Here is a 24,531-nt window from a genome sequence, read left to right as displayed (position 1 = left end):
CACGGCCAGCGCCATTTTGCCAGAGGTTTTTTTTTATGAATATATTTATAGCATGAAATAAAATAATTAAATGCACATTACACGTGTGATCGTGCTGCATCGCCGACGGCGCCTGCATTCTGAAGCTGATTTTTTTTTTTTTAATATACATAATATTCATTATGTAAACTACAGGGCAGGTCAGTGAGGGATCAGTGACCTGTCAGATGCCATACAGGTGAATACCTAATCAGAGCACCACATGACGACCCCCCCACAGGCCGCCCCAGAGCACGAGCATATCATAAACTGAAAATACAGATTACACAACAACCACAAGACGGGTTTCATCCCCTGGTATCAGTGTAATCAGTATAACGGCGCTGTCCTGACACTGTCTGTTGTTACTGAGCACAATCCTGATCACAGGTTCGTTTTAAGTCCCCAATATTTGCTTCACCCTCATTTCCCTGCCCAAATATAATGTCGTAATGATATTTGTCGCCCCCTTGTGACCTGGCTGTGGCACTGCAGCGGGGCCAGTTACGTGACGTTCCTGCAGAACCTGGGCCCGGAGAACTCAGTCACCTTACTTCTAGCTGTCCTGACGGAGCAAAAGCTGCTGATCCATTCGCAGCGGCCGGACGTGCTGACCAGTGTTGGAGAAGCCCTGGTGTCGGTGAGTAGCATCATTCCTGGGCATGGTGGGAGACTGACAAGATGTAGTTTTGATTGGACCCCCTTCACGCCTTGTGTCTGCAGATTATCTTCCCACTCCGATGGCAGTGCCCCTACATCCCCCTGTGTCCGCTCAGTCTCTCCGACGTCCTCTGTGCCCCTGTGCCCTTCATTGTAGGGATCCATTCCAGCTACTTCGACCTCCATGATCCGCCACCAGATGTCCTCTGTGTGGACCTGGACACCAACACCCTGTTCCAGTGAGTACACTTGTAATCTGGGGGACGAGCATGAAGGGCCTCACTGACCGCTGCTGATCAGTGACCGTCGCCTTCTCCAGGAGTGAAGAGAAGAAGATCCCTTCGTACCAGGTGCTACCTCGGAAACCCTGCAAAGTGCTGCGCAGCTGCCTGAGCGACCTGCACAAGCAGCTGGACGAGAGTAAGTCTGCCCCTGTCTCCTCGTCCTGTCCCCCGCTGTATCTTCTGCTGCAACTGACCTTCACCTTTTCCACCAGTGTACAACAAGCCCATGGAAGAAGCATCTCTAGAATTTCTACTCAAAGACTACGACCTGATATATGGGCGCCGGACGCAGCTGGAGCTGGATGTGCGCGCCTCCTTCCTGCGCTTCATGGCCTGTCTCTTTAAAGGCTACCGCTCCTACCTGCTGCCGATTACACAGGCACCGTCAGAGTGTACGCGCGACTCCAGCAACCTGTTCAACCTGGAGGGTAGGGTCACAGTAGTGGCTGATAACAGGGAGAAGTACTGGAAGTGAGATCATCTGACCTAAATCATTACTGCAGGATTCAGGAAATCCCGGGACCGCGCTCATCAGAAGTTCTCTGCACAGATGGTGAAGACACAGATGTTCATGCAGTTTATTGAGGACTGCTCTTTTGTCAGCGACCGCCAAGCTTCACTGGAGTTTTTTGACAATTGCGTAGAGAAGGTGAGCACCCCCTGTGCCCTTCTTTTTTTTTTTCTCCTGGCTTCCACATCCATAACTCCCACTCCTCTCTGTCCCCTACTCCTGCTCCTTTCCATTCCTTGCTCTTGCCCCCTGGCCTCTCCACATTCCTGACTCCTTTCCTTTCACTGTTCCTGCCCCATTGGCCTCCGTGTCCCTGACTCCTTCTCCTCTGACACCTGCTCGTCTCCGTCCCTTGCTCTTTCACCCCCTGGCATCCATGTACCCAACTCCTGCTCTTCTTCATCCGCTGCTTTTGTCCCTCCGGCCTCCTTGTCCCTGACTCCTGCTCCTCTCCGTCCTCTGCTCTTGTCCGACCGGCCTCGTCCCTTACTCATGCTCCTCTCCGTCCCTTGCTCTTTTCCCCCTGATATTCGTGTACCCGACTCCTGCTCCTTTCCGTCCACTGTTTTTGTCTCCCTGGCCTCCTCGTCCCTGACTCCTGCTCCTCTCCGTCCACTGTTCTTGTTCCACCGGCCTCCTCGTTCCTGCTCCTCTCCGTCCCTTGCTCTTTTTTCCCCTGGCATTCTTGTACCCGACTCCTGCTCCTCTCCGTCCACTTCTCTTGTACCCCCGGCCTCCTTGTCCCTGACTCCTGCTCCTCTCCTGCCCCTGGCCTCTGCATCCACAACTCCTGCTCCTCTCCCACCCCAGGCCTCGGCGTCCCAACTCCTGCTCCTCTCCCACCCCAGGCCTCGGCGTCCCGACTCCTGCTCCTCTCCGTCCCTTGCTCCCCCTCCGCAACCCGGCCTCCCTCCATACCTGTCTCTTTGTCCTCTCCATCACCTGCTCCTTCCCCCTTCGCATCCCCGGTTCCTTCTCATGCGTGGCTCCTTCTCCTTTCCGTCCCTGGATCCTTCTCCGTCCCCGGCTCCTTGTCCTCTCTGCCTCCGGCTCTTGCTTCCCCTGGTGGCTTCTCTGTCCCCCTCTCACCCACTCTCTTCCAAATTGTGGGCCTTAGGTGCAGGTTGAGGGGGAGAAGATGGAGGATCTCCACCTGGTTGAGCTGGATGAGTCCCATCGCAGTGAGCACACCGTCTTTATCATGCCGGCAGAGGAGCCAATGGACCTAAACGGATCAGAGCCTCTGGCGCGATACAAGTCAGCCCTTTGTTTTTGCTTCGTATTCCCCATGTACAGCACTCCACTGCTGAGACAACTCCGTATGTCTCCCCTCACAGGTACGAGAGTTTCCCTGCTCTCCAAAGAGATTTGTGTGAGCTGCAGCAGGACTCCCTCATGGCGCCACTGAGCCAACTCAAAACCAGTGCCCCTAGCAGTCCGGCCCCGCGACGAACCAAGCAGGTGAAGAAACTGGTTAATGCAGGTAATCTCGTCATCCTCTCTGTTCCTGACCGGCTGCCTTCTGTCTTTCAGGAGATCAAGTCTGCTCAGCGTGTTGCCCATATCTACTCCTCCATGCCCGAGATGTGGGCCAAGTGCCTCCTGGGGCACTGCTACGGCCTGTGGTTCATCTATCTGCCCACGTTTGTCAGGGTGACAGTCTGCAAGGTGCGAGCTCTGCAGACGGCATACGACGCCCTGAAACAGATGGAGACTAAGAACGTGGTTTTACCCGATGAGGTGAGCAGGGAGGTGATGGTTGGTGGTAAGACCCCAATAAAGTGCGGGCACAGGAGCTACACCACCATCATCCGCAGTGGGTACCTAAGGCTGCTGCTACATTGTGGCGCCCCCTACGGTCTGTCCTAACACCATATCACCCCCTGCAGGTCTGTTACCGTATCTTGATGCAGCTGTGTGGTCAGTACGGGGAGCCGGTGCTGGCGGTGCGGGTCATGCTGGAGATGAGGAAAGCGGGGATCGTCCCAAACGCCATCACCTATGGCTATTACAATAAGGTGCATGATGTGGGAGTGACCCCCGACGTGGTGAGCAGCGTGATATGGTGTTGAGCCTGATGTGGTTCTGGAGCAGTGTGGTGGTGCGCCTAATGAGGTGGGTGATCAGCATGATATGGTGGTGACCCTGATGTGGTGGGTGAGCAGCGTGATATGGTGGTGATCCCGAAGTGGTAATGGAGCAGTCTGATGTGGTGAATGAGCAGCATGATAGGGTGGTGACCCCCAATGTGGGTAAGCAGCATGATATGGTGGTGACCCTGATGTGGTGGGTGAGCAGCATGATATGGTGGTGCCCCTGATGTGGTACTGGACCAGCGTGATATGGTGGTGATCCCGATGTGGTAATGGAGCAGTCTGATGTGGTGAATGAGTAGCATGATAGGGTGGTGACCCCAGGGTTGTCCATCTGACTAATCGTTACTCAGATGCATCCGCTCTTCGCCAGTCATTACACTGGCTGCCCATTCATTACAGGATACAATTCAAAGTACTTGTTCTCACCCACAAAGCTCTCCACAGTGCGGCACCCCCATACATCTCCTCCCTCATTTCGGTCTATCGGCCTAGCTGACCGCTGCGCTCTGCAAATTACTTTCAACTAACCTCTGCGCTAATCCGTACCTCCCACTCCCGACTCCAAGACTTCTCCCGCGCTGTACCAATCCTCTGGAATGCTCTACCCCAAGATATAGGACCATCCACAACTCGCATAGTTTTAGGCACTCGCTCAAAACACATTTGTTCAGAGCGGCCTACCACGTTAACTAATCAAAGTCATTTTATGTTTGTGTGTGTGTAGCCCATTCACTATCTCCATCTACCCCCCACCCCCTGAAGATCGCTGGACCATCATTGTAAATACATCATTGTAAATACACACCTGTGCTTTGTACCTCCCCCACCTCATTGTAGATTGTAAGCTCTCACGAGCAGGGTCGTCTTATTTTGCTTTATTGTATTGTTAACGTTGTTACCTATGACTGTTGTGTTTGAAACTGTTAAACTGTAAAGCGCTGCGGAATATGTTGGCGCTATATAAATAAAGATTATTATTATGTGGTGGGGACCCCGATGTGGTGGGTGAGCAGAATGATTTGGTGGTGACTGATGTGGTGGGTGAGCAGCATGATATGGTGGTGACCCTGATGTGGTGGGTGAGCAGCATGATATGGTGGTGACCCCCGATGTGGGTGAGCAGCATGATATGGTGGTGACCTTCATGTGTTACTGGAGCAGCGTGATGTGGTACTGGAGCAGCGTGATATGGTGGTGACCCCGATGTGCTGGGTGGACAGCATGATATGGTGTTGATCCTGATGTGGTGGGTGACCAGCGTGATATGGTGGTGACCCTGATGTGGTGGGTGAACAGCATGATATGGTGGTGACCCTTGAGGTGGTGGGTGAACAGCATGATATGTTGGTGACCCCGATGTGGGTGAGCAACATGTTATGGTGGTGACCCTGGTGTGGTACTGGACCAGCGTGATGTGGTGGTGACCCCGATGTGCTGGGTGGACAGCATGATATGGTGTTGATCCTGATGTGGTGGGTGACCAGCGTGATATGGTGGTGACCCTGATGTGGTGGGTGAGCAGCATGATATGGTGGTGACCCTTGAGGTGGTGGGTGAACAGCATGATATGTTGGTGACCCCGATGTGGGTGAGCAGCATGATATGGTGGTGACCCTGGTGTGGTACTGGACCAGCGTGATATGGTGGTGACCCCGATGTGCTGGGTGGACAGCATGATATGGTGTTGATCCTGATGTGGTGGGTGACCATCGTGATATGGTGGTGACCCTGATGTGGTGGGTGAGCAGCATGATTTGGTGGTGACCATGATGTGGTGGGTGAGCAGCATGATATGGTGGTGAACCTGATGTGGTGAGTGATCAGCATGATGTGGTAGTGACCCTGATGTGGTACTGGAGCAGCGTGTTGTGGTGGTTAGCCCGATGTTGTGGGTGAGCAGCATGATATGGTTGTGACTGTGATGTGATACTGGAGCAGTCTGATGTGGTGGATGAGCAGCATGATATGGTGGTGACCCTGATGTGGTGGGTGAGCAGGATAATATGGTGGTGACCCTGATGTGCTACTAGAGCAGCGTGATATGGTGGTGATCTTGATGTGGTGAATGAGCAGCATTATAGGGTTGTGACCCCAATGTGGGTAAGCAGCATGATATGGTGGTGACCCTGATGTGGTGGGTGAGCAGTATGATGATAGGGTGGTGACCCCAATGTGGGTGAGCAGCATGATATGGTGGTGACCCTGATGTGGTACTGGAGCAGCGTTATGTGGTGGTGACCCCGATGTGGGTAAGCAGCATGATATGGTGGTGACCCTGATGTGGTGGGTGAGCAGCATGATGGGGTGGTGAGCCCGACGTCGTTCTGGAGCAGTCTGATGTGGTGGGTAAGCAGAATGATATGGTGGTGACCCTGATGTGGTGGGTGAGCAGCATGATATGGTGGTAACCCCGATGTAGGTGAGCAGCATGATATGGTGGTGACCCTGGTGTGGTACTGGACCAGCGTGATGTGGTGGGTGAGCAGCGTGATATGGTGGTGACCTTGATGTGGTACTAGAGCAGCGTTATGTGGTGGCTGATCAGCATGATGTGGTAGTGACCCTGATGTGGTGGGTGAGCAGCATGATATTGTGGTGACCCTGATGTGATACTGAAGCAGTGTAATGTGATGGTGAGCCTGATGTTATGGGCGAGCAGTGTGATATGGTGGTGACCCTGGTGTGGTACTGGGGCAGCGTGATGTTGGGGTGACCCGGATGTGGTGGGTGAGCAGCATTCTTTGGTGTGGTGACACTGATGTGGTGGGTGAACAGCGTGATATGGTGGTGACCCTGGTGTACTGGAGCAGCGTGATGTGATGGTGACCCCATTGTGGTACTGGAGCAGTCTGATGTGGTGGGTAAGCAGCATGATATGGTGGTGACCCTGATGTGGTGGGTGAGCAGCATGATATGGTGGTGACCCTGAGGTGGTGGGTGAGCAGCATGATATGGTGGTGACCCTTGAGGTGGTGGGTGAACAGCATGATATGTTGGTGACCCCAATGTGGGTGAGCAGCATGATATGGTGGTGACCCTGGTGTGGTACTGGACCAGCGTGATGTGGTGGGTGAGCAGCGTGATATGGTGGTGACCTTGATGTGGTACTGGAGCAGCGTTATGTGGTGGCTGATCAGCATGATGTGGTAGTGACCCTGATGTGGTGGGTGAGCAGCATGATATTGTGGTGACCCTGATGTGGTACTGGGGCAGCGTGATGTTGGGGTGACCCGGATGTGGTGGGTGAGCAGCATGATATGGTGTGGTGACACTGATGTGGTGGGTGACCAGCGTGATATCGTGGTGACCCTGGTGTACTGGAGCAGCGTGATGTGATGGTGACCTCATTGTGGTACTGGAGCAGTCTGATGTGGTGGGTGAGCAGCATGATGTGGTAGTGATCATGATGTAGTACTGGGGCAGCGTGATGTGGTGGTGAGCCTGATGTGGTACTTGAGCAGCATCATGTGGTGAGACTGCTGTGGTGGGTGAGCAGCGTGATGTGGTGGTGACCCCATTGTGGTACTGGAGCAGTCTGATGTGGTGGATGAGCAGCATGATATGGTGATAACCCTGATGTGGTACTGGAGCAGCGTGATATGGTGGTGACCTTGATGTGGTACTGGAGCAGCGTGATGTGGTGTCCCTGATATGGTACTGGAGCAGAGTGATGTGGTGATGAGCCTGATGTGGTACTGGAGCAGCATTATGTGGTGGGTAAGCAGCATGATATGTTGGTGACCGTGATGTGGAGGGTGAGCAGCGTGATATGGTGGCGACCCTGGTGTGGTACTGGAGGAGCGTGATGTGGTGGTGACCCCAATATGGTGGGTGAGCAGCATGATATGGTGGTGACCTTGATGTGGAGGGTGAGCAGCATGATATGGTGGTGACCCTGATGTGATGGTTGAGCAGCATGATATGGTGGTGACCCTGATGTGGGTGAGCAGCGTGATATGGTGGTGACCCTGATGTGGTGGGTGAGCAGCATGATGTGGTAGTGACCCTGATGTGGTACTGGAGCAGCGTGATATGGTGGTTAGCCGGATGTTGTGGGTGAGCAGCATGATATGGTGGTGACTGTGATGTGGTACTGGAGCAGCGTGATGTGGTAGTGAGCCCAATGTGGTACTGGAACAGTCTGATGTGGCGGGGGAGCAGCATGATATGGTGGTGACCCCAATGTGGGTGAACAGCATGATATGGTGATGACCCTGATGTGGTACTGGAGCAGCGTGATATGGTGGTGACCTTGATGTGGTGGTGAGCCCGATGTGGTGGGTAATCAGCATGATGTGGTAGTGACCCTGATGTGGTACTGGAGCAGCGTGATGTGGTGGTGACCCCTATGTGGTGGGTGAGCAGCGTGATATCCACGTCAGTGGAGAAAATCTAATCTACCCGAAGATTTCATCCATTATAAGTTCATGCTAAAAACATACAACTCTGCCCTTCACCTGTCCGAACAAACCTATTTCAACACCCTCATCACCTCGCTGTCCAATAACCCTAAACGTCTCTTTGATACTTTCCAGTCCCTACTCAACCCAAGAGTGCAGGCCCCAACCACGGATCTCTGTGCTGACGATCTGGCCAATTACTTCAAAGAAAAAATTGACCACATTCGACAGGAAATTATCTCCCAATCCCTTCATACCATGCACTGTCCTCCCTCCCCCACTGCATCTAGTTCACTCTCTGACTTTGAACCAGTTACAGAAGAAGTAGTAATCAGGCTCCTTGCATCTTCTCGCCCAACCACTTGCACCAGTGACCCCATTCCGTCTCATCTCTTCCAGTCCCTTTCCCCGGCTGTCACCTCTCGCCTAACAAAAATATTCAACCTTTCTCTCACTTCCGGTATTTTTCCCTCCTCATTTAAGCATGCCATCATACATCCATTACTTAAAAAAACCATCCCTCGACCAAAACTGTGCTGCTATTTATAGACCTGTCTCTAATCTTCCCTTCATCTCTAAACTCCTCGAACGCCTGGTCCACTCCCGTCTTATCCGCGATCTCTCAGATAACTCTTCTCGACCCTCTTCAATCTGGTTTCCGCTCTTTACACTCTACTGAAACTGCCCTCACTAAAGTTTCTAATGATCTACTAACGGCTAAATCTAATGGTCACTACTCCATGCTAATTCTCTTGGATCTCTCCGCAGCATTCGACACTATGGATCATCAGCTTCTCCTCACTATGCTCCGCTCCATTGGCCTCAAGGACACCGTTCTCTTCTGGTTCTCCTATCTCTCTGACCGATCCTTCACTGTATCTTTTGCTGGTTCCTCCTCCTCTCACCTTCCCCTTACTGTAGGGGTTCCTTAAGGATCAGTCCTAGGCCCCCTCCTCTTCTCTTTCTATACTGCCCCTATTGGACAAACAATCAGTAGATTTGGTTTCCAGTACCATCTCTATGCTGACGACACCTAATTATACACTTCTTCTCCTGATATCACGCCAACCTTTTTAGAAAACACCAGTGATTGGCTTACTGCTGTCTCTATCATCATGTCCTCCCTCTATCTAAAACTGAACCTGTCAAAAACTGAACTCCTCGTGTTTTCTCCCTCTATTAACCCCTTCATGACCCAGCCTATTTTGACCTTAATGACCTGGCCATTTTTTGCAATTCTGACCAGTGTCCCTTTATGAGGTAATAACTCAGGAACGCTTCAACGGATCCTAGCGGTTCTGAGATTGTTTTTTCGTGACATATTGGGCTTCATGTTAGTGGTAAATTTAGGTCAATAAATTATGCGTTTGGAAACAAAATTTTTTTTTGCTAGGAAGTTATAAGGGTTAAAATTTGACCAGCGATTTCTCATTTTTACAACGAAATTTACAAAACCATTTTTTTAGGGACCACCTCACATTTGAAGTCAGTTTACGGGGTCTATATGGCTGAATATACCCAAAAGTGACACCATTCTAAAAACTGCACCCCTCAAGGTGCACAAAACCACATTCAAGAAGTTTATTAACCCTTCAGGTGCTTCACAGCAGCAGAAGCAACATGGAAGGAAAAAATGAACATTTAACTTTTTAGTCACAAAAATTATCTTTTAGCAACAATTTTTTTGATTTCACAATGGTAAAAGGAGAAACTGAACCACGAAAGTTGTTGTCCAATTTGTCCTGAGTACGCTGATACCTCATATGTATGGGTAAACCACTGTTTGGGCGCACGGCAGGGCTTGGAAGGGAAGGAGCGCCATTTGACTTTTTGAATGAAAAATTGGCTCCACTCTTTAGCGGACACCATGTCATGTTTGGAGAGCCCCCGTGTGCCTAAAAATTGGAGCTCCCCCACAAGTGACCCCATTTTGGAAACTAGACGCCCCAAGGAACTTATCTAGATGCATAGTGAGCACTTTGAACCCCCAGGTGCTTCAGAAATTGATCCGTAAAAATGAAAAAGTACTTTTTTTTCACAAAAAAATTCTTTTAGCCTCATTTTTTTCATTTTCACATGGGCAATAGGATAAAATGGATCCTAAAATTTGTTGGGCAATTTCTCCTGAGTACACCGATACCTCACATGTGGGGGTAAACCACTGTTTGGGCACATGGTAAGGCTCGGTAGGGAAGGAGTGCCATTTGACTTTTTGAATGAAAAATTATCTCCATCGTTAGCGGACACCATGTCGCGTTTGGAGAGCCCCTGTGTGCCTAAACATTGGAGCTCCCCCAAAAGTGACCCCATTTTGGAAACTAGACGCCCCAAGGAACTTATCTAGATGCATATTGAGCACTTTAAACCCCCAGGTGCTTCACAGAAGTTTATAACGCAGAGCCATGAAAATAAAAAATAACTTTTCTTTCCTCAAAAATGATTTTTTAGCCTGGAATTTCCTATTTTGCCAAGGGTATTAGGAGAAATTGGACCCCAAATGTTGTTGTCCAGTTTGTCCTGAGTACGCTGATACCCCATATGTGGGGGTAAACCACTGTTTGGGCGCACGGCAGGGCTCGGAAGGGAAGGCACGCCATTTGGCTTTTTAAATGGAAAATTAGCTCCAATCATTAGCGGACACCATGTCACGTTTGGAGAGCCCTTGTGTGCCTAAACATTGGAGATCCCCCACAAATGACCCCATTTTGGAAACTAGACCCCCAAAGGAACTAATCTAGATGTGTGGTGAGGACTTTGAACCCCCAAGTGCTTCACAGAAGTTTATAACGCAGAGCCATGAAAATTAAAAAATTTTTTTTCTCAAAAATGATCTTTTAAACCTGCAATTTTTTATTTTCCCAAGGGTAACAGGAGAAATTTGACCCCAAAAGTTGTTGTCCAGTTTCTCCTGAGTACGGTGATACCCCATATGTGGGAGTAAACTACTGTTTGGGCACATGCCGGGGCTCGGAAGTGAAGTAGTGACGTTTTGAAATGCAGACTTTGATGGAATGGTCTGCGGGTGTCACGTTGCGTTTGCAGAGCCCCTGGTGTGCCTAAACAGTAGAAACCCCCCACAAGTGACCCCATTTTAGAAACTAGACCCCCAAGGAACTTATCTAGATATTGGGTGAGCACTTTAAACCCCCAAGTGCTTCACAGACGTTTACAACGCAGAGCCGTGAAAATAAAAAATCATTTTTCTTTCCTCAAAAATGATGTTTTAGCAAGCATTTTTTTATTTTAACAAGGGTAACAGGAGAAATTGGACCCCAGTAATTGTTGCGCAGTTTGTCCTGAGTATGCTGGTACCCCATATGTGGGGGTAAACCACTGTTTGGGCACACGTCGGGGCTCGGAAGTGAGGGAGCACCATTTGACTTTTTGAATACAAGATTTGCTGGAATCAATGGTGGCGCCATGTTGCGTTTGGAGACCCCTGATGTGCCTAAACAGTGGAAACCCCTCAATTCTACCTCCAACACTAACCCCAACACACCCCTAACCCTTATCCCAACTGTAGACATAACCCTAACCACAACCCTAATTCCAACCCTAACCCTAGGCTATGTGCCCACGTTGCGGTTTCGTGTGAGATTTTTCAGCATCATTTTTGAAAAATCCGCAGGTAAAAGGCACTGCGTTTTACCTGCGGATTTACCGTGGATTTCCAGTGTTTTTTTGTGCGGATTTCACCTGCGGATTCCTATTGAGGAACAGGTGTAAAACGCCGCGGAATCCGCACAAAGAATTGACATGATGCGGAAAATACAACGCAGCGTTTCCGCGTGGTATTTTCCGCACCATGGGCACAGCGGATTTGGTTTTCCATAGGTTTACATGGTACTGTAAACCTGATGAAACACTGCTGCGAATCTGCAGGGGCCAATCCGCTGCGGATCCGCAGCCAAATCCGCACCGTGTGCACATGGCCTAATTGTAAAGGTATGTGCACACACTGCGGAAAACGCTGCGGATCCGCAGCAGTTTCCCATGAGTTTACAGTTCAATGTAAACCTATGGAAAACAAAAATCGCTGTACACATGCTGCAGAAAAACTGCACGGAAACGCAGCGGTTTACATTCCGCAGCATGTCGCTTCTTTCTGCGGATTCCACACCTGTTTTACAACTGCTCCAATAGAAAATCGCAGTTGTAAAACTGCAGTGAAATGCGCAGAAAAACCGCGGTAAATCTGCCATAAATCCGCAGCGGGATTTATCAAATCCGCAGCGGAAAAATCCGCAGAGGACCAGAATACGTGTGCACATACCGAAACCCTAACCCTAGTTCTTACCCCAACCTTAGTGGAAGAAAAAAAAAAAAAAAAAAATCTTTATTTTATTATTGTCCCTACCTATGGGGGTGACAAAGGGGGGGGTCATTCAGTATTTTTTTTATTTTGATCATTGCGATAGGTTTTATCGCAGTGATCAAAATGTACTTGAAACGAATCTGCCAGCCGGCAGATTCAGCGGGCGCACTGCGCATGCGCCCGCCATTTTGGAAGATGGCGGCGCCCAGGAAAGAAGACGGACGGACCACGGGAGGCTCGGTAAGTATGATGGGGTGGGGGTTGGTTGCACGGGGGGGGGGGGGGGTGGATCGGAGCATGGGGGGGTAAATCGGAGCATGGGGGGGTAAATCGGAGCAGGGGGGGTGCATTGGAGCATCGGGGGGTGGATCGGACTGCAGGGGGGGTGGATCGGACTGCAGGGGGGGTGGATCGGACTGCAGGGGGGGTGGATCGGAGTGCAGGGGGGGTGGTTGGAGCACGGGGGTGGGATTGGAGCACGGGGAGGAGCGGACAAGAGCACGGGGGGGAGCGGACAGGAGGACGGATGGGAGCGGAGCAGTGTAAAGGACAGATCGGAGGGCTGGGGGGGCGATCAGTGGGTTGGGGTGGGGGCACATCAGTGTTTCCAGCCATGGCCGATGATATTGCAGCATCGGCCATGGCTGGATTGTAATATTTCACCAGTTATAATAGGTGAAATATTACAAATCGCTCTGATTGGCAGTTTCAGTTTCAACAGCCAATCAGAGCGATCGTAGCCACGGGGGGGGTGAAGCCACCCCCCCTGGGCTAAACTACCACTCCCCCTGTCCCTGCAGATCGGGTGAAATGGGAGTTAACCCTTTCACCGGATCTACAGGGACGCGATCATTCTGTGACACAGCATATACGTCACAGATCGGATTGGCACCGACTTTCATGACGCATACGCTGTGTCACAGGTCGGGAAGGGGTTAACCTACCTTTGCCTGACATTGCCATCTCCGTGTGCGGCTCCACCATTACTCCAAAGCAACATGCCCGCTGCCTTGGGGTCATACTTGATTCCGAGCTTTCATTAACCTCCCACATCCGATCACTCGCTCGCTCTTATCTGCATCTCAAAAACATTTCTAGAATTTGCCCTTTTCTTACTTTCGACTCTGCAAAAGCTCTGTTTCACTTATTCATTCTCGTCTGGACTATTGTAACTGTCTTACTAATCGGCCTCCCTCTAAGGGTACCGTCACACTATAACATTTCGATCGCTACGACGGTACGATTCGTGACGTTCCAGCGATATCGTTACGATATCGCTGTGTCTGACACGCAGCAGCGATCAGGGATCCTGCTGAGAATCGTACGTCGTAGCAGATCGTATGGAACTTTCTTTCATCGCTGGATCTCCCGCTGTCATCGCTATATCGGTGTGTGTGACACCGATCTAGCGATGCGATCCAGCGATGCGTTCGCTTGTAACCAGGGTAAACATCGGGTAACTAAGCGCAGGACCGCGCTTAGTAACCCGATGTTTACCCTGGTTACAAGCGTTAAACTAAAAAAAAAACAAACAGCACATACTTACATTCTGGTGTCCGTCAGGTCCCTTGCCGTCTGCTTCCCGCACTGTGACTGCCGGCCGTAAAGTGAAAGCAGAGCACAGCGGCTGTGCTTTCACTTTCACTTTACGGCCGGCAGTCACTGAGTGCGAGAAGCAGACTGCAAGGGACCTGACGGACACCAGAATGTAAGTATGTGCTGTTTGTTTTTTTTTTAGTTTAACGCTTGCGGTCCTGCGCTTAGTTACCCGATGTTTACCCTGGTTACCCAGGGACCTCGGCATCGTTGGTCTGTGTGACAGCTCCCCAGCGACCACACTACGATTTACCTACGATCACGGCCAGGTCATATCGCTGGTCGTGATCGTAGGTAAATCGTATAGTGTGACGGAACCCTTACCAAACTCTCCCCGCTCCAATCTGTCCTGAATGCTGCTGCCAGGATCACATTCCTCACCGTTAACACCAATGCCTCTACCTTGTGCCATTCATTACACTGGCTACCCATCCACTCCAGAATCCAGTACAAAACAACTACCCTCATCCACAAAGGTCTTCATGGCTCAGCACCACCCTACATCTCCTCTCTGGTCTCAGTCTACCACCCTACCTGTGCCCTCCGCTCCACTAATGACCTCAGTTTAGCATCCTCAATGATCAGAATCTCCCACTCCGTCTCCAAGACTTTACATGTGCTGCGCCGATTCTTTGGAATGCACTACCCAGGTTAATACGATCAATCCCCACAGTTTTAAACGTGCCCTAAAAACTCATTTGTTCAGATTGGCCTACCGCCACAACGCATTAACCTAACTATCCCTGTGTGGCCCATTACAAAAAAACACACAAAAAAACAAAACCTTAAACCATAATCAGGTTCCTCGCATCATGTTCTCATACACTGTATACAGTTAATAGCCCTCTGTGTCTGTACTGCTACATACTTAGGCGGTGAACTGGTTCATGCAGCTTTACATGAACACCCGAGCCCTACACTATGGCTGGTCCGACTAACTAAAGCAATTGTTACCATCCACCTCTCCTGTCTCCCCTTTTCCTCATAGTTTGTAAGCTTGCGAGCAGGGCCCCCATTCCTCTTGGTATCTATTTTGAACTGTGATTTCTGTTATGCTGTAATGTCTATTGTCTGTACAAGTCCCATCTATAATTTGTAAAGCGCTGCGGAATATGTTGGCGCTATATAAATGAAATTATTATTATTATATGGTGGTCACCTTGATGTGTTACTGGAGCAGCGTGATGTGGTGGTGAGCAGCATGATATGGTGGTGACCATGATATGGTATTGACCCTGATGTGGTAATGGAGCAGTCTGATGTGGTGAATGAGCAGCATGATATGGTGATGACCCTGATGTGGTGGGTGACCAGCATGATAGGGCGGCGACCACAATGTGGGTGAGCAGCATGATCTGGTGGTGACCCTGATGTGGTACTGGAGCAGCGTTATGTGGTGGTGACCCCGATGTGTTGGGTGAGCAGCCTGTTGTGGTACTGGAGCAGCGTGATGTGGTGACCGCGATGTGGTGGGTGAGCAGCATGATGTGGTTGGGGAACCCCAGTGTGATTGAAGAGAGCATCGTGATTTGGTGGTTGGGGAAGGGGGGAAACCCAGTGTGATTGTGGGGGGCATTGTGATGTGGGGGGACCCCTATGTGGTGTGGGAGCCATGTGATGTGATGGTTAGGAGACCCTAGTATGATTGTGGGGGTCAATGTGATTTGGAGAAGTACTCTGACCTATTTACTCACCGCTCTGTGTCATCCGCAGGCTGTGCTGGAGAGTAAATGGCCGTCAAGCAGCCAGAGCGGCCGGCTGCGCTGGGCTAAATTGCGGAACGTTGTCCTGGGAGCCGCCCAGTTTCGTCAGCCCCTCTGTCGGCGTTCGCCGGGGTCGAAGACTCCCCTGCCAAGTGAGGACTTATCAAAAAACAGATCAAGAGGTGAGGGGCCTTCCCAGAACAATGACCCCCAAGTCCAAAGATAATAGTGGTAGTGGTGCGAGCGCTGGATGGAGGCAGTTGAGAACTGACCACTGCCGCGTGACATCACTCCTGTCCTGATATAGGGGGATATAAAAAGTCTACATGCCCCTGTGTAAATATTTCAGGATTTTTTTCCACTTAAATGTTGGCCATAATTTGTACAAATCAATATAGACACAAATGGAAATTATTTTGGGCGGAAAAGATGTAAACTAATGTGGTTGCATGAATCTCCACGACTACTTTATTGTAGTCCCCTGTGAATTTATGGCAGCCTTTTATTGTCTTTTCACCAATGTTTGAGGGACATCCTGTTCTCGGTAATGTCAGTATTGTGCTACATTTAGGCCTCATCTTGATGGCGTCTTCAGTGTCCATTATCGACCTGATGCCAGTGAAATGTCTTTGTATTTTCTCCTGACTGCATTGTTTTCACAATGAGATCCTTTCCTGTGTTGTCAACTGTTTGACCTGAAGATGTCAGGAAAATCATCTGCGCAAATTGACTCACCTTCCACGACGGCATATGGAGGTTGTCTCTTTGCCCTAATGGGGAACAGGAAGTACAGAGAGGTTAAAAGGACCTCCCACCTACCAGTGTCTTTCCTGTTCCCCATGGGACAGGGAGAGGTGCTTCCATGTGCTGTAGTGGCCGGCGACTGCAGTACCTTATACAGGCTTTGCCTGTTGGAGCCGGGCAGCTGGCGGTCGTTTTGTGCCTCCTCCGGTGCTGCTCCCGTCGTCCTGCGTGCAGGTACCTCGGGACCCCCTCCCGGCCTTCCCGCGCCCCCACGAGGGCAAAGCAGGCCTGGGATCCCCAGCCGGGTTCCTCCATGAGCTTCCCGGCGTTCTCCCCCTCCGTTCTGGCGGCTCGGCGTTCCGGAAGTGATGTCAGCGGTCGCGCGCGCGTCACTTCCGGTTTTTCATGCACCCTGAAGCCAGTACTTCCGGGTTCGCCGGGCGGCGTGTCGGACCTCATGGCGTCCCTCGTATGGATCCTGGAGGGGGAGGGGGAGCGTCTGATTGCTGGAGGCAGGTGCTGGGACAGAGGTCTATAAAATCCTGCTGAACCACCACTGAGGTAAGGCTATTTCCTCAGTATGGATGGTTATTTGTGCCCTGCGTCTGCGGAGCCCAGCGCTACCCCTGCTACAGTGAGTGTTTGCAGGGATGGGATCCGGGAGGTAGTACCCTTAGGGGGTTAGTTGTCCTCACCCCCTCTCTCCCTTTATATTTCAGGGAGAAAAGTCTGCCCCTAAAGCCGCCTTTAAAAAGAAGTGCCCAGTCTGTTCTGTTAAATTCCCTCTTAACTGGGATAAAAAACTCTGCCAGCCATGCACTGACAGGATACTAAAAGCTGAGCAACCATCTTTGCTGGATGAAATTCGCTCGCTTGTAAAACAGGAGGTACAATCTTCATTGGCAGCTTTTACTCCTCCACCACCGCCACCACATTCCCCAGCTAAAAAGAGAAAAATTCAGGCCGTTGAATCTGATTCGGATTCAGACCTCTCTCATACTTCATCTGTGGGCTGGGAAGATCCAGTATCGCCTAAGGCTGAGGTCAGAAAATACCTCTTTTCCTCAGATTACATTGAGGATCTATTGTCGGCTGTCCGTAACACTATGGGACTAGAAGAGGAACCTGAACCACAGACCATACAGGATCAGATGTTTGGTGGGCTTAGATCGGAGAAGAGAATGGCGTTCCCAGTACACGCTAACATTGTTAGTATGATTGATCAGGAATGGGAACTGCCTGAAAAACGTCTCAGTACCCCTTCAGAAATGAAACATAGATTTCCTCTAGAGGGTGAATTTATTAAATTGGACATTCCAAAGGTTGATGTGCAGGTGGCTAGAGTTGCCAAAAGAAGAGCACTCCCCTTTGAGGATTCTTCACAATTGAAGGATCCTATGGATAGGAAGATTGAAAGTCTCCTGAAGAAATCATGGGAAACTTCTACGTCTGTCCTTAAGGCCAACGTCGCCTCTACTTGTGTAGCTAGGGCCCTCTCCTGCTGGCTAGAAAAATTGGAAACTCACATATCTCAAGGTACCTCAAGAGGCGAGATATTAGATTCACTCCCTCATCTCCATAAGGCTACTGGGTTTCTGGCGGACACTTCTCTAGAATCTGTTAGAGTGGCCGCCAGATCCCTTGTGCTTTCCAACTCTGCCAGAAGAGCCCTCTGGCTTAAAATATGGAGCGGTGATATCACCTCTAAAGCCAAGTTGTGTGCCATACCCTTTAAGGGAGATTATGTTTTCGGTCCGGCCTTAGATGACATTCTTGACAAGGCTATCGACAAGAAAAAGGCACTCCCGGAGCAAAAACCACCTAGGAAACGTTTTTTTCGTGCCCCACAGTCTGAGCCCTCTCAAGCCAGAGGTAAAGGCAAAACCGGCAGGTGGAGTTACGCAAAGGGTAGAGGGAAAAATATTTTTGTCCCACAGCAACAGCAGCAGTAGTCCCAACAGGACAAACAATGACTCTGACCCGTTGGGGGGGAAGACTCTCAAAATATGTGGGTCAGTGGGAAAATATCACCAGTTCCCACTGGGTTCTCAATGTTATCAAAGAGGGCCTATTAATAGAGTTAATTTCTTCCCCCCCCCTCAGGGTCTAAAAATTACTACCCTTCCGACATCAAGAGATCACAGTTTGTTGACATTGGGTCTCAGAGATCTTATGAAATCAAACGTGATCTCCCCAGTTCCACAATCGGAACAGGGAAAAGGACATTATTCCCGACTGTTTTTGGTACCCAAACCCTCAGGGGACATCCGTATTATTATAAACCTGAAAGGTCTAAATCAGCATGTGAAATATCGCAAGTTCAAGATGGAGTCTGTAAAATCTGCAATTCCTCTGATAGGACATCACTCATTTATGGCAACATAGTAAGAAAGGATTGCAAATGCACTCACCGACTGCAGTTCAAAGTGTTTATTCCAACAACAAGTGAAACATCTTCACGGCACGGGGGAAAGGAAATTAGCCAGGGAGAGTGCGGCAGACGAGACGACGGCCGTTTCGCGCTGCACAAGAGCGCTTCTACGGGTCCCGTAGAAGCGCTCTTGTGCAGCGCGAAACGGCCGTCGTCTCGTCTGCCGCACTCTCCCTGGCTAATTTCCTTTCCCCCGTGCCGTGAAGATGTTTCACTTGTTGTTGGAATAAACACTTTGAACTGCAGTCGGTGAGTGCATTTGCAATCCTTTCTTACTATGTTGGATTTACACAGACTTTTTTCATGCAAATAGCACCTCCCTCTCTTTCCCAGACTGCTAGATCAAAACAAATGAGCCTATTGTAAGTTTCTCTGTGTGTGGGACGTTGTGCTGCTCTGGTTTTCTTTTGTATTTCATTTATGGCAACCATCGACCTAAAGGATGCATATTTTCACATTCCTATTCACCCGAGACACAGAAAATATCTCAGGTTTGCGATACAGGGGAGTCATCAAGTGGAGCACTATCAGTTTGGAGTCCTTCCCTTCGGCATTTCCTCAGCACCGAGGGCCTTCTCCAAGATAATGGCAGAGGCGGTGTCATTTATCCGGAAACAAAGTGTCTGTATAGTGCCCTATCTGTACGATCTCCTGATAGTAGCTCCCACCGAGATGACCCTGATATCCCAGGTTTCAACTACTTTAGAGATATTGAGGTCTCTGGGTTGGATTCCAAATATGAAAAAATCTCAGCTTCAACCCTCAACCAGGAAGTTCTTGGGTGTGGTTCTGGACTCTGCAAAACAGATGTCCTTTCTCCCAGACGATCACAGGCTACCATTAGTAGCAAAAATCAGGAAATTCAGAGATGAGATCTCCTACTCTTCGAAAAGGAATGTCTCTCTTAGGCTCCATGACAGCCTGCATACAGTCGGTGGCTTGGGCTCAAGCTCACTCAAGAATTCTCCAAGCCCACATTCTAGACTAATGGGATGGTCGACCTGGCACTCTAACAAAAAGGATCCACACACCCGGGCGAGTGAAAGCATCCTTAACATGGTGGATGAATTCCAGAAACCTCCTGAAGGGCGTGAGCTGGATTCAGCTTCCACTAACCACGATCAAGTCAGATGCCAGCAAGAGGGGCTGGGGAGCCATAATAAACCATGTTCCTTACCAAGGTCTTTGGAACCAGTCGATCAGCGAGAAATCGTCAAATTTCAGAAAGCTCAAAGCTGTGGAAGAGGCCCTGTTAGCAGCAAGTCGGCAGATTTCTGGTCAACATGTCCAGATATATTCAGACAACATGACCACGGTAGCTCACATCAAGCACCAGGGCAGTACAAAATTCCTCAGTTTAAAAAAGATCTCCGCTCAAATTTTTTATTGGGCCGAAAAACACTTACTGTCCCTGACGGCAATTCACCTAAAGGGTGCTGCAAATACTCAGGCAAATTACCTGAGTCGCCAGGACATTCATCCTGGCGAATGGAGCCTGGATCTTCAAATGTTCAAGATACTAGTACAAAAGTGGGGTCTTCCAGATGTCGACCTCTTTGCCTCTCACCAGAACGCAAAAGTCGAAACCTTTTTTTCCTTGAACCCAAGAGGCAATCCCAGAGGAGTGGATGCCCTAGTCCAAGATTGGCATTTTCAGCTAGCCTACGCATTGCCACCAATTCCAATTCTTGCAAAGGTTCTACGGAAGATACGGATAGAAAGGACTCCCAACTATTCTGACAGCTCCTTTATGGCCCAAAAGAAGTTGGTTCAACTTGATCATCCAACTACAAGTGGACGGGCCGGTAATGTTACCACTAAAAGACAATCTCTTCTCTCAGGGTCCCATTCTCCACTCAGACCCTCAGAGATGGAACTTAGCGGCGTGGTTACTGAAGCCCAGGTATTGAAAGCAAAAGGGTTATCGAACCCTGTCATAGCTACTCTCCAAAAATCGAGAAAGCCAGTAACCAACGCCATCTATAATAAAATCTGGAAAAAGTTTTCATCGTTTTGTCTGCCTAACCTTCCAGACCCTCTCAAGCCAAATATACCTAACATATTAGATTTTTTGCAAAAAGGCTTGGAGATGGGTCTTAGACCCAGTACTCTCAAAGTCCAAGTCTCTTCACTTAGCTCTATTTTTGATCAAGTTCTAGCAGGTCATCGCTGGATCAGAAGGTTTATGACATCAGCAACTAGAATGAATCCTAGAAAACAGATCATAGTTCCCCCATGGGATCTCAAAGTGGTGCTCCAAGGTCTTACAGGTCCACCTTTTGAACCTTTATCTTCCTGTTCTCCACAAAATCTTGCCTATAAAACTATGTTTTTGGTAGCCATAACTTCGCTAGAAGAGTGGGTGAACTGCAGGCCTTATCTATGAGAGCCTTATCTTCTAGTGAGAGATGATTCAATAGTTCTTCGCCTGGATCCTTCTTTGCTTCCGAAAGTGGTCTCTGAATTTCATCGTTCCCAAGAGATCGTTCTTCCGACCTTTTGCCATAAACCTGCAAACTTGGAAGAAAGAAGATTCAGCACGCTAGATGTCCGGCGCATTCTGTTACAATACTTAGATCAGACCCGTGCTCTCAGAATCGATCATAACCTCTTTGTCCATCTCTCAGGACAAAATAAGGGGAAAAAAGTAGCTAAAAGTATTATTACTACATGGATCAAAAAGGCTATCACGGAAGCCTATCTTGCTCAAAACAAAGTACCTCCAGTAGGGATCAAGGCCTATTCAACCAGATCTACATCAGTTTCCTGGGCAGAAAGAGCAGGCGCATCTCCGGAGCAGATCTGCAGGGCAGCAACGTGGTCTTCGCTCCATACCTTCTCTAAACATTATAGATTAGATGTATTGTCCAATAAGGACTTCGACCGTAAAGTTCTCCAGGCCGTTGTCCATCCCTAGTGCCAAAATTAGTTGGTATTCCTCCATATGCCGTCGTGGAAGGTGACTAGAGAAAACAGAATTATTCTTACCGTTAATTCGGTTTCTAGGAACTTCCACGACGGCGCTAATTTCCCACCCGATACATATTCCTGGACTAGTTCTGGGATTCAGAAGGTAAACCGGTGCTATGGTCTCAGTTGTAAGTCACTGGTAGGTGGGAGGTCCTTTTAACCTCTCTGTACTTCCTGTTCCCCATTAGGGCAAAGAGACAACCTCCATATGCCGTCGTGGAAGGTTCCTAGAAACCGAATTAACGGTAAGAATAATTCTGTTTTTTAGACCAAACTGACTATCTCAACAAACCGTTCTCCATTGAAGAAATTAGTGACATTATTAGGAATCTGGTAAAAGGTAAATCACCAGATGGTTTCAATAACAAGTATTATTCCACCCTTTTAGAGGCGATCCATCCTCTACCAAAAGCTATCGGCAGATTTCCATCTTGAATTCTGATCTAACAATCTACTCAAAGGCCATTGCTATTAGAGTAAAGTTAGACTAGTTTCACACTAGCGTTTAGCCAGGCTGCGGAGGGATGCGGATTTCCTCTGTGAGGCTCCGCCCACTGCCGCACCTCTTCATTCAGCCTTGCCTACGGCTGCATGCGGCATGCGCACCCCATCTTTAGCAGGTATGCAGGTCATGCTGCTGTATGCGGATGCATCCGCATGCGTCGTTTTGATGGTGTGACGACCTGTGCCGAACGCAACGAGTTGCAATTTTGTGCAGATGCTGCACCGTCAAAACGACGCATGCGGGGGCATCCGCATACAGCGGCATGGCCTGCACACCCAATGTTAAAGATAGGGTGCGCATGCAGCCGTAGGTGGAGCTGAATAAAGAGGTACGGTAGGGGGCTGGGCTTCACGGAGGAAGTCCGCAGCCCGGCTAAACGCTAGTGTGAAACTAGCCTGAATAATCCCCAGTTTGGTCCACCAGGATCAGGTGGCTTTCATAACCAACAGGCAAGATTCAGATGCCACTCGTAGATTAATTAATCTTTCAAAAGTTATTGATTCTGACAAAGTACCTTCCCTGCTCCTGTCATTGGATGCGGAAAAGGCCATTGACAGAATCCATGATGGTTTTTTTTCCAAAAAATACTTTTAACTGCCCAATATTGAAAGGAATTTGGCTCTATATAACAATCCATCTGCTCGAGTGGTCTCCAACACACATCAGATACTTTTAAAATTTCTAGTGGCACCAGAGGCTGTCCTCTATAATACCCTATTCCTTCTCATGACACCAGACCAGGCTGTAATCCTTAATTCCCAATTTCTTCTCATTGGCATCAGACCAGGCTGTCCTCCGTTATCCCCTATTACTTCTCATAGCACCAGACGAGGCTGTCATCCGTAATTCCCTATTCGTTCTCATGGCACCAGACAAAGCTGTCCTCCGTAATCCCCTATTCCTTCTCATGGCACCAGACAAGGCTGTCCTCCGTAATCCCCTATTCCTTCTTATGTCACCAGACGAGGCTGTCCTGCGTAATCCTCTATTCCTTCTCATGGCACCTGTCATGAACTTGATGTGTTTGGTTGCCCCCAATTCGTTCTGCAGGGAATTATTTATATCCCACTTCCCAGTTCCGGTTTGAAACTTGCAGCTCTCTGACGCCCGCTTACCCTCGGTCAGGGAACTGCACCTAGGATAATCAGTCGCCAGAAAGGCTGCCTGCTATGTACTGGCTATTGGGCGCACACTGCAGTGAAGGTTATAGAATTATTCCCAGCCTCAGCTGAGCAATCTATTATATAATTGTCTAAGGGTTACTTCTGTCTTTCTGTCTTTCCTTCTTTCTGTCACGGATTTTCATTGGTCGCGGCCTCTGTCTGTCAAGGAAGTCCAAGTCGCTGATTGGTCGTGGCAAAACAGCCACGACCAATCAGTGACGGGCACAGTCCGGAAGAAAATGGCCGCTCCTTACTCCCCGCAGTCACTGCCCGGCGCCCGCATACTCCCCTCCAGCCACCGCTAACACAGGGTTAATGCCGGCGGTAACGGACCACGTTACCGCCGCTATTAACCCTGTGTGTCCCCAACTTTTTACTATTGATGCTGCCTATGCAGCATCAATAGTAAAAAATGTAATGTTAAAAATAATAAAAAAAACAAAAAACCTGCTATACTCACCCTCCGTTGTCCGTAGAGCCGGCCGCCATCTTCCGTTCCCTGCGATGCATTGCGAAATTACCCAGAAGACTTAGCGGCCTCGCGAGACTGCTAAGTCATCTGGGTAATTTCGCAATGCATCCTGGGAAGGGAAGATGGCGGCAGCCGCGCGCTACAAGGGGCCCTCGGATTCAAAGGTGAGTATGTTTATTTTTTAACCTGTGACATACGTGGCTGGACAATATACTACGTCGCTGGGCAATATACTACGTGGCTGGGCAGTATACTACGTGGCTGGGCAGTATACTACGTGGCTGGGCAGTATACTACGTGGCTGGGCAGTATACTACGTGACTGGGCAGTATACTACGTGACTGGGCAGTATACTACGTGACTGGGCAGTATACTACGTGACTGGGCAGTATACTACGTGACTGGGCAGTATACTACGTGACTGGGCAGTATACTACGTGACTGGGCAGTATACTACGTGACTGGGCAGTATACTACGTGACTGGGCAGTATACTACGTGACTGGGCAGTATACTACGTGACTGGGCAGTATACTACGTGACTGGGCAGTATACTACGTGACTGGGCAGTATACTACGTGACTGGGCAGTATACTACGTGACTGGGCAGTATACTACGTGACTGGGCAGTATACTACGTGACTGGGCAGTATACTACGTGACT

General features: G+C 49.5%; 1 protein-coding gene across 3 annotated transcripts in view; it reads left to right on the top strand.

Annotated features, from left to right (window-relative positions):
• DENND4B (DENN domain containing 4B) overlaps window positions 1-24,531 on the top strand; it is an 83,373-nt gene that overhangs the window by 23,751 nt on the left and 35,091 nt on the right. For 2 of the 3 annotated variants that reach the window (XM_069768172.1, XM_069768176.1), the window contains 10 exons: window positions 514-658; window positions 742-917; window positions 998-1,098; window positions 1,175-1,390; window positions 1,466-1,611; window positions 2,591-2,730; window positions 2,811-2,934; window positions 3,007-3,213; window positions 3,363-3,491; window positions 15,594-15,765. In XM_069768172.1, the coding sequence (XP_069624273.1) occupies window positions 514-658; window positions 742-917; window positions 998-1,098; window positions 1,175-1,390; window positions 1,466-1,611; window positions 2,591-2,730; window positions 2,811-2,934; window positions 3,007-3,213; window positions 3,363-3,491; window positions 15,594-15,765 (1,556 nt within the window). Of the gene's footprint in view, window positions 1-513; window positions 659-741; window positions 918-997; window positions 1,099-1,174; window positions 1,391-1,465; window positions 1,612-2,590; window positions 2,731-2,810; window positions 2,935-3,006; window positions 3,214-3,362; window positions 3,522-15,593; window positions 15,766-24,531 lie in introns of all 3 variants that reach the window. The other variant, XM_069768165.1, reaches the window with a different exon arrangement.

This window comes from Ranitomeya imitator, chromosome 1, assembly GCF_032444005.1.
Source record: "Ranitomeya imitator isolate aRanImi1 chromosome 1, aRanImi1.pri, whole genome shotgun sequence".
NCBI lineage: Eukaryota > Metazoa > Chordata > Amphibia > Anura > Dendrobatidae > Ranitomeya > Ranitomeya imitator.
Note: the sequence above shows the minus strand (reverse complement) of the source record. Positions and strands in the feature narration are given on the sequence as shown.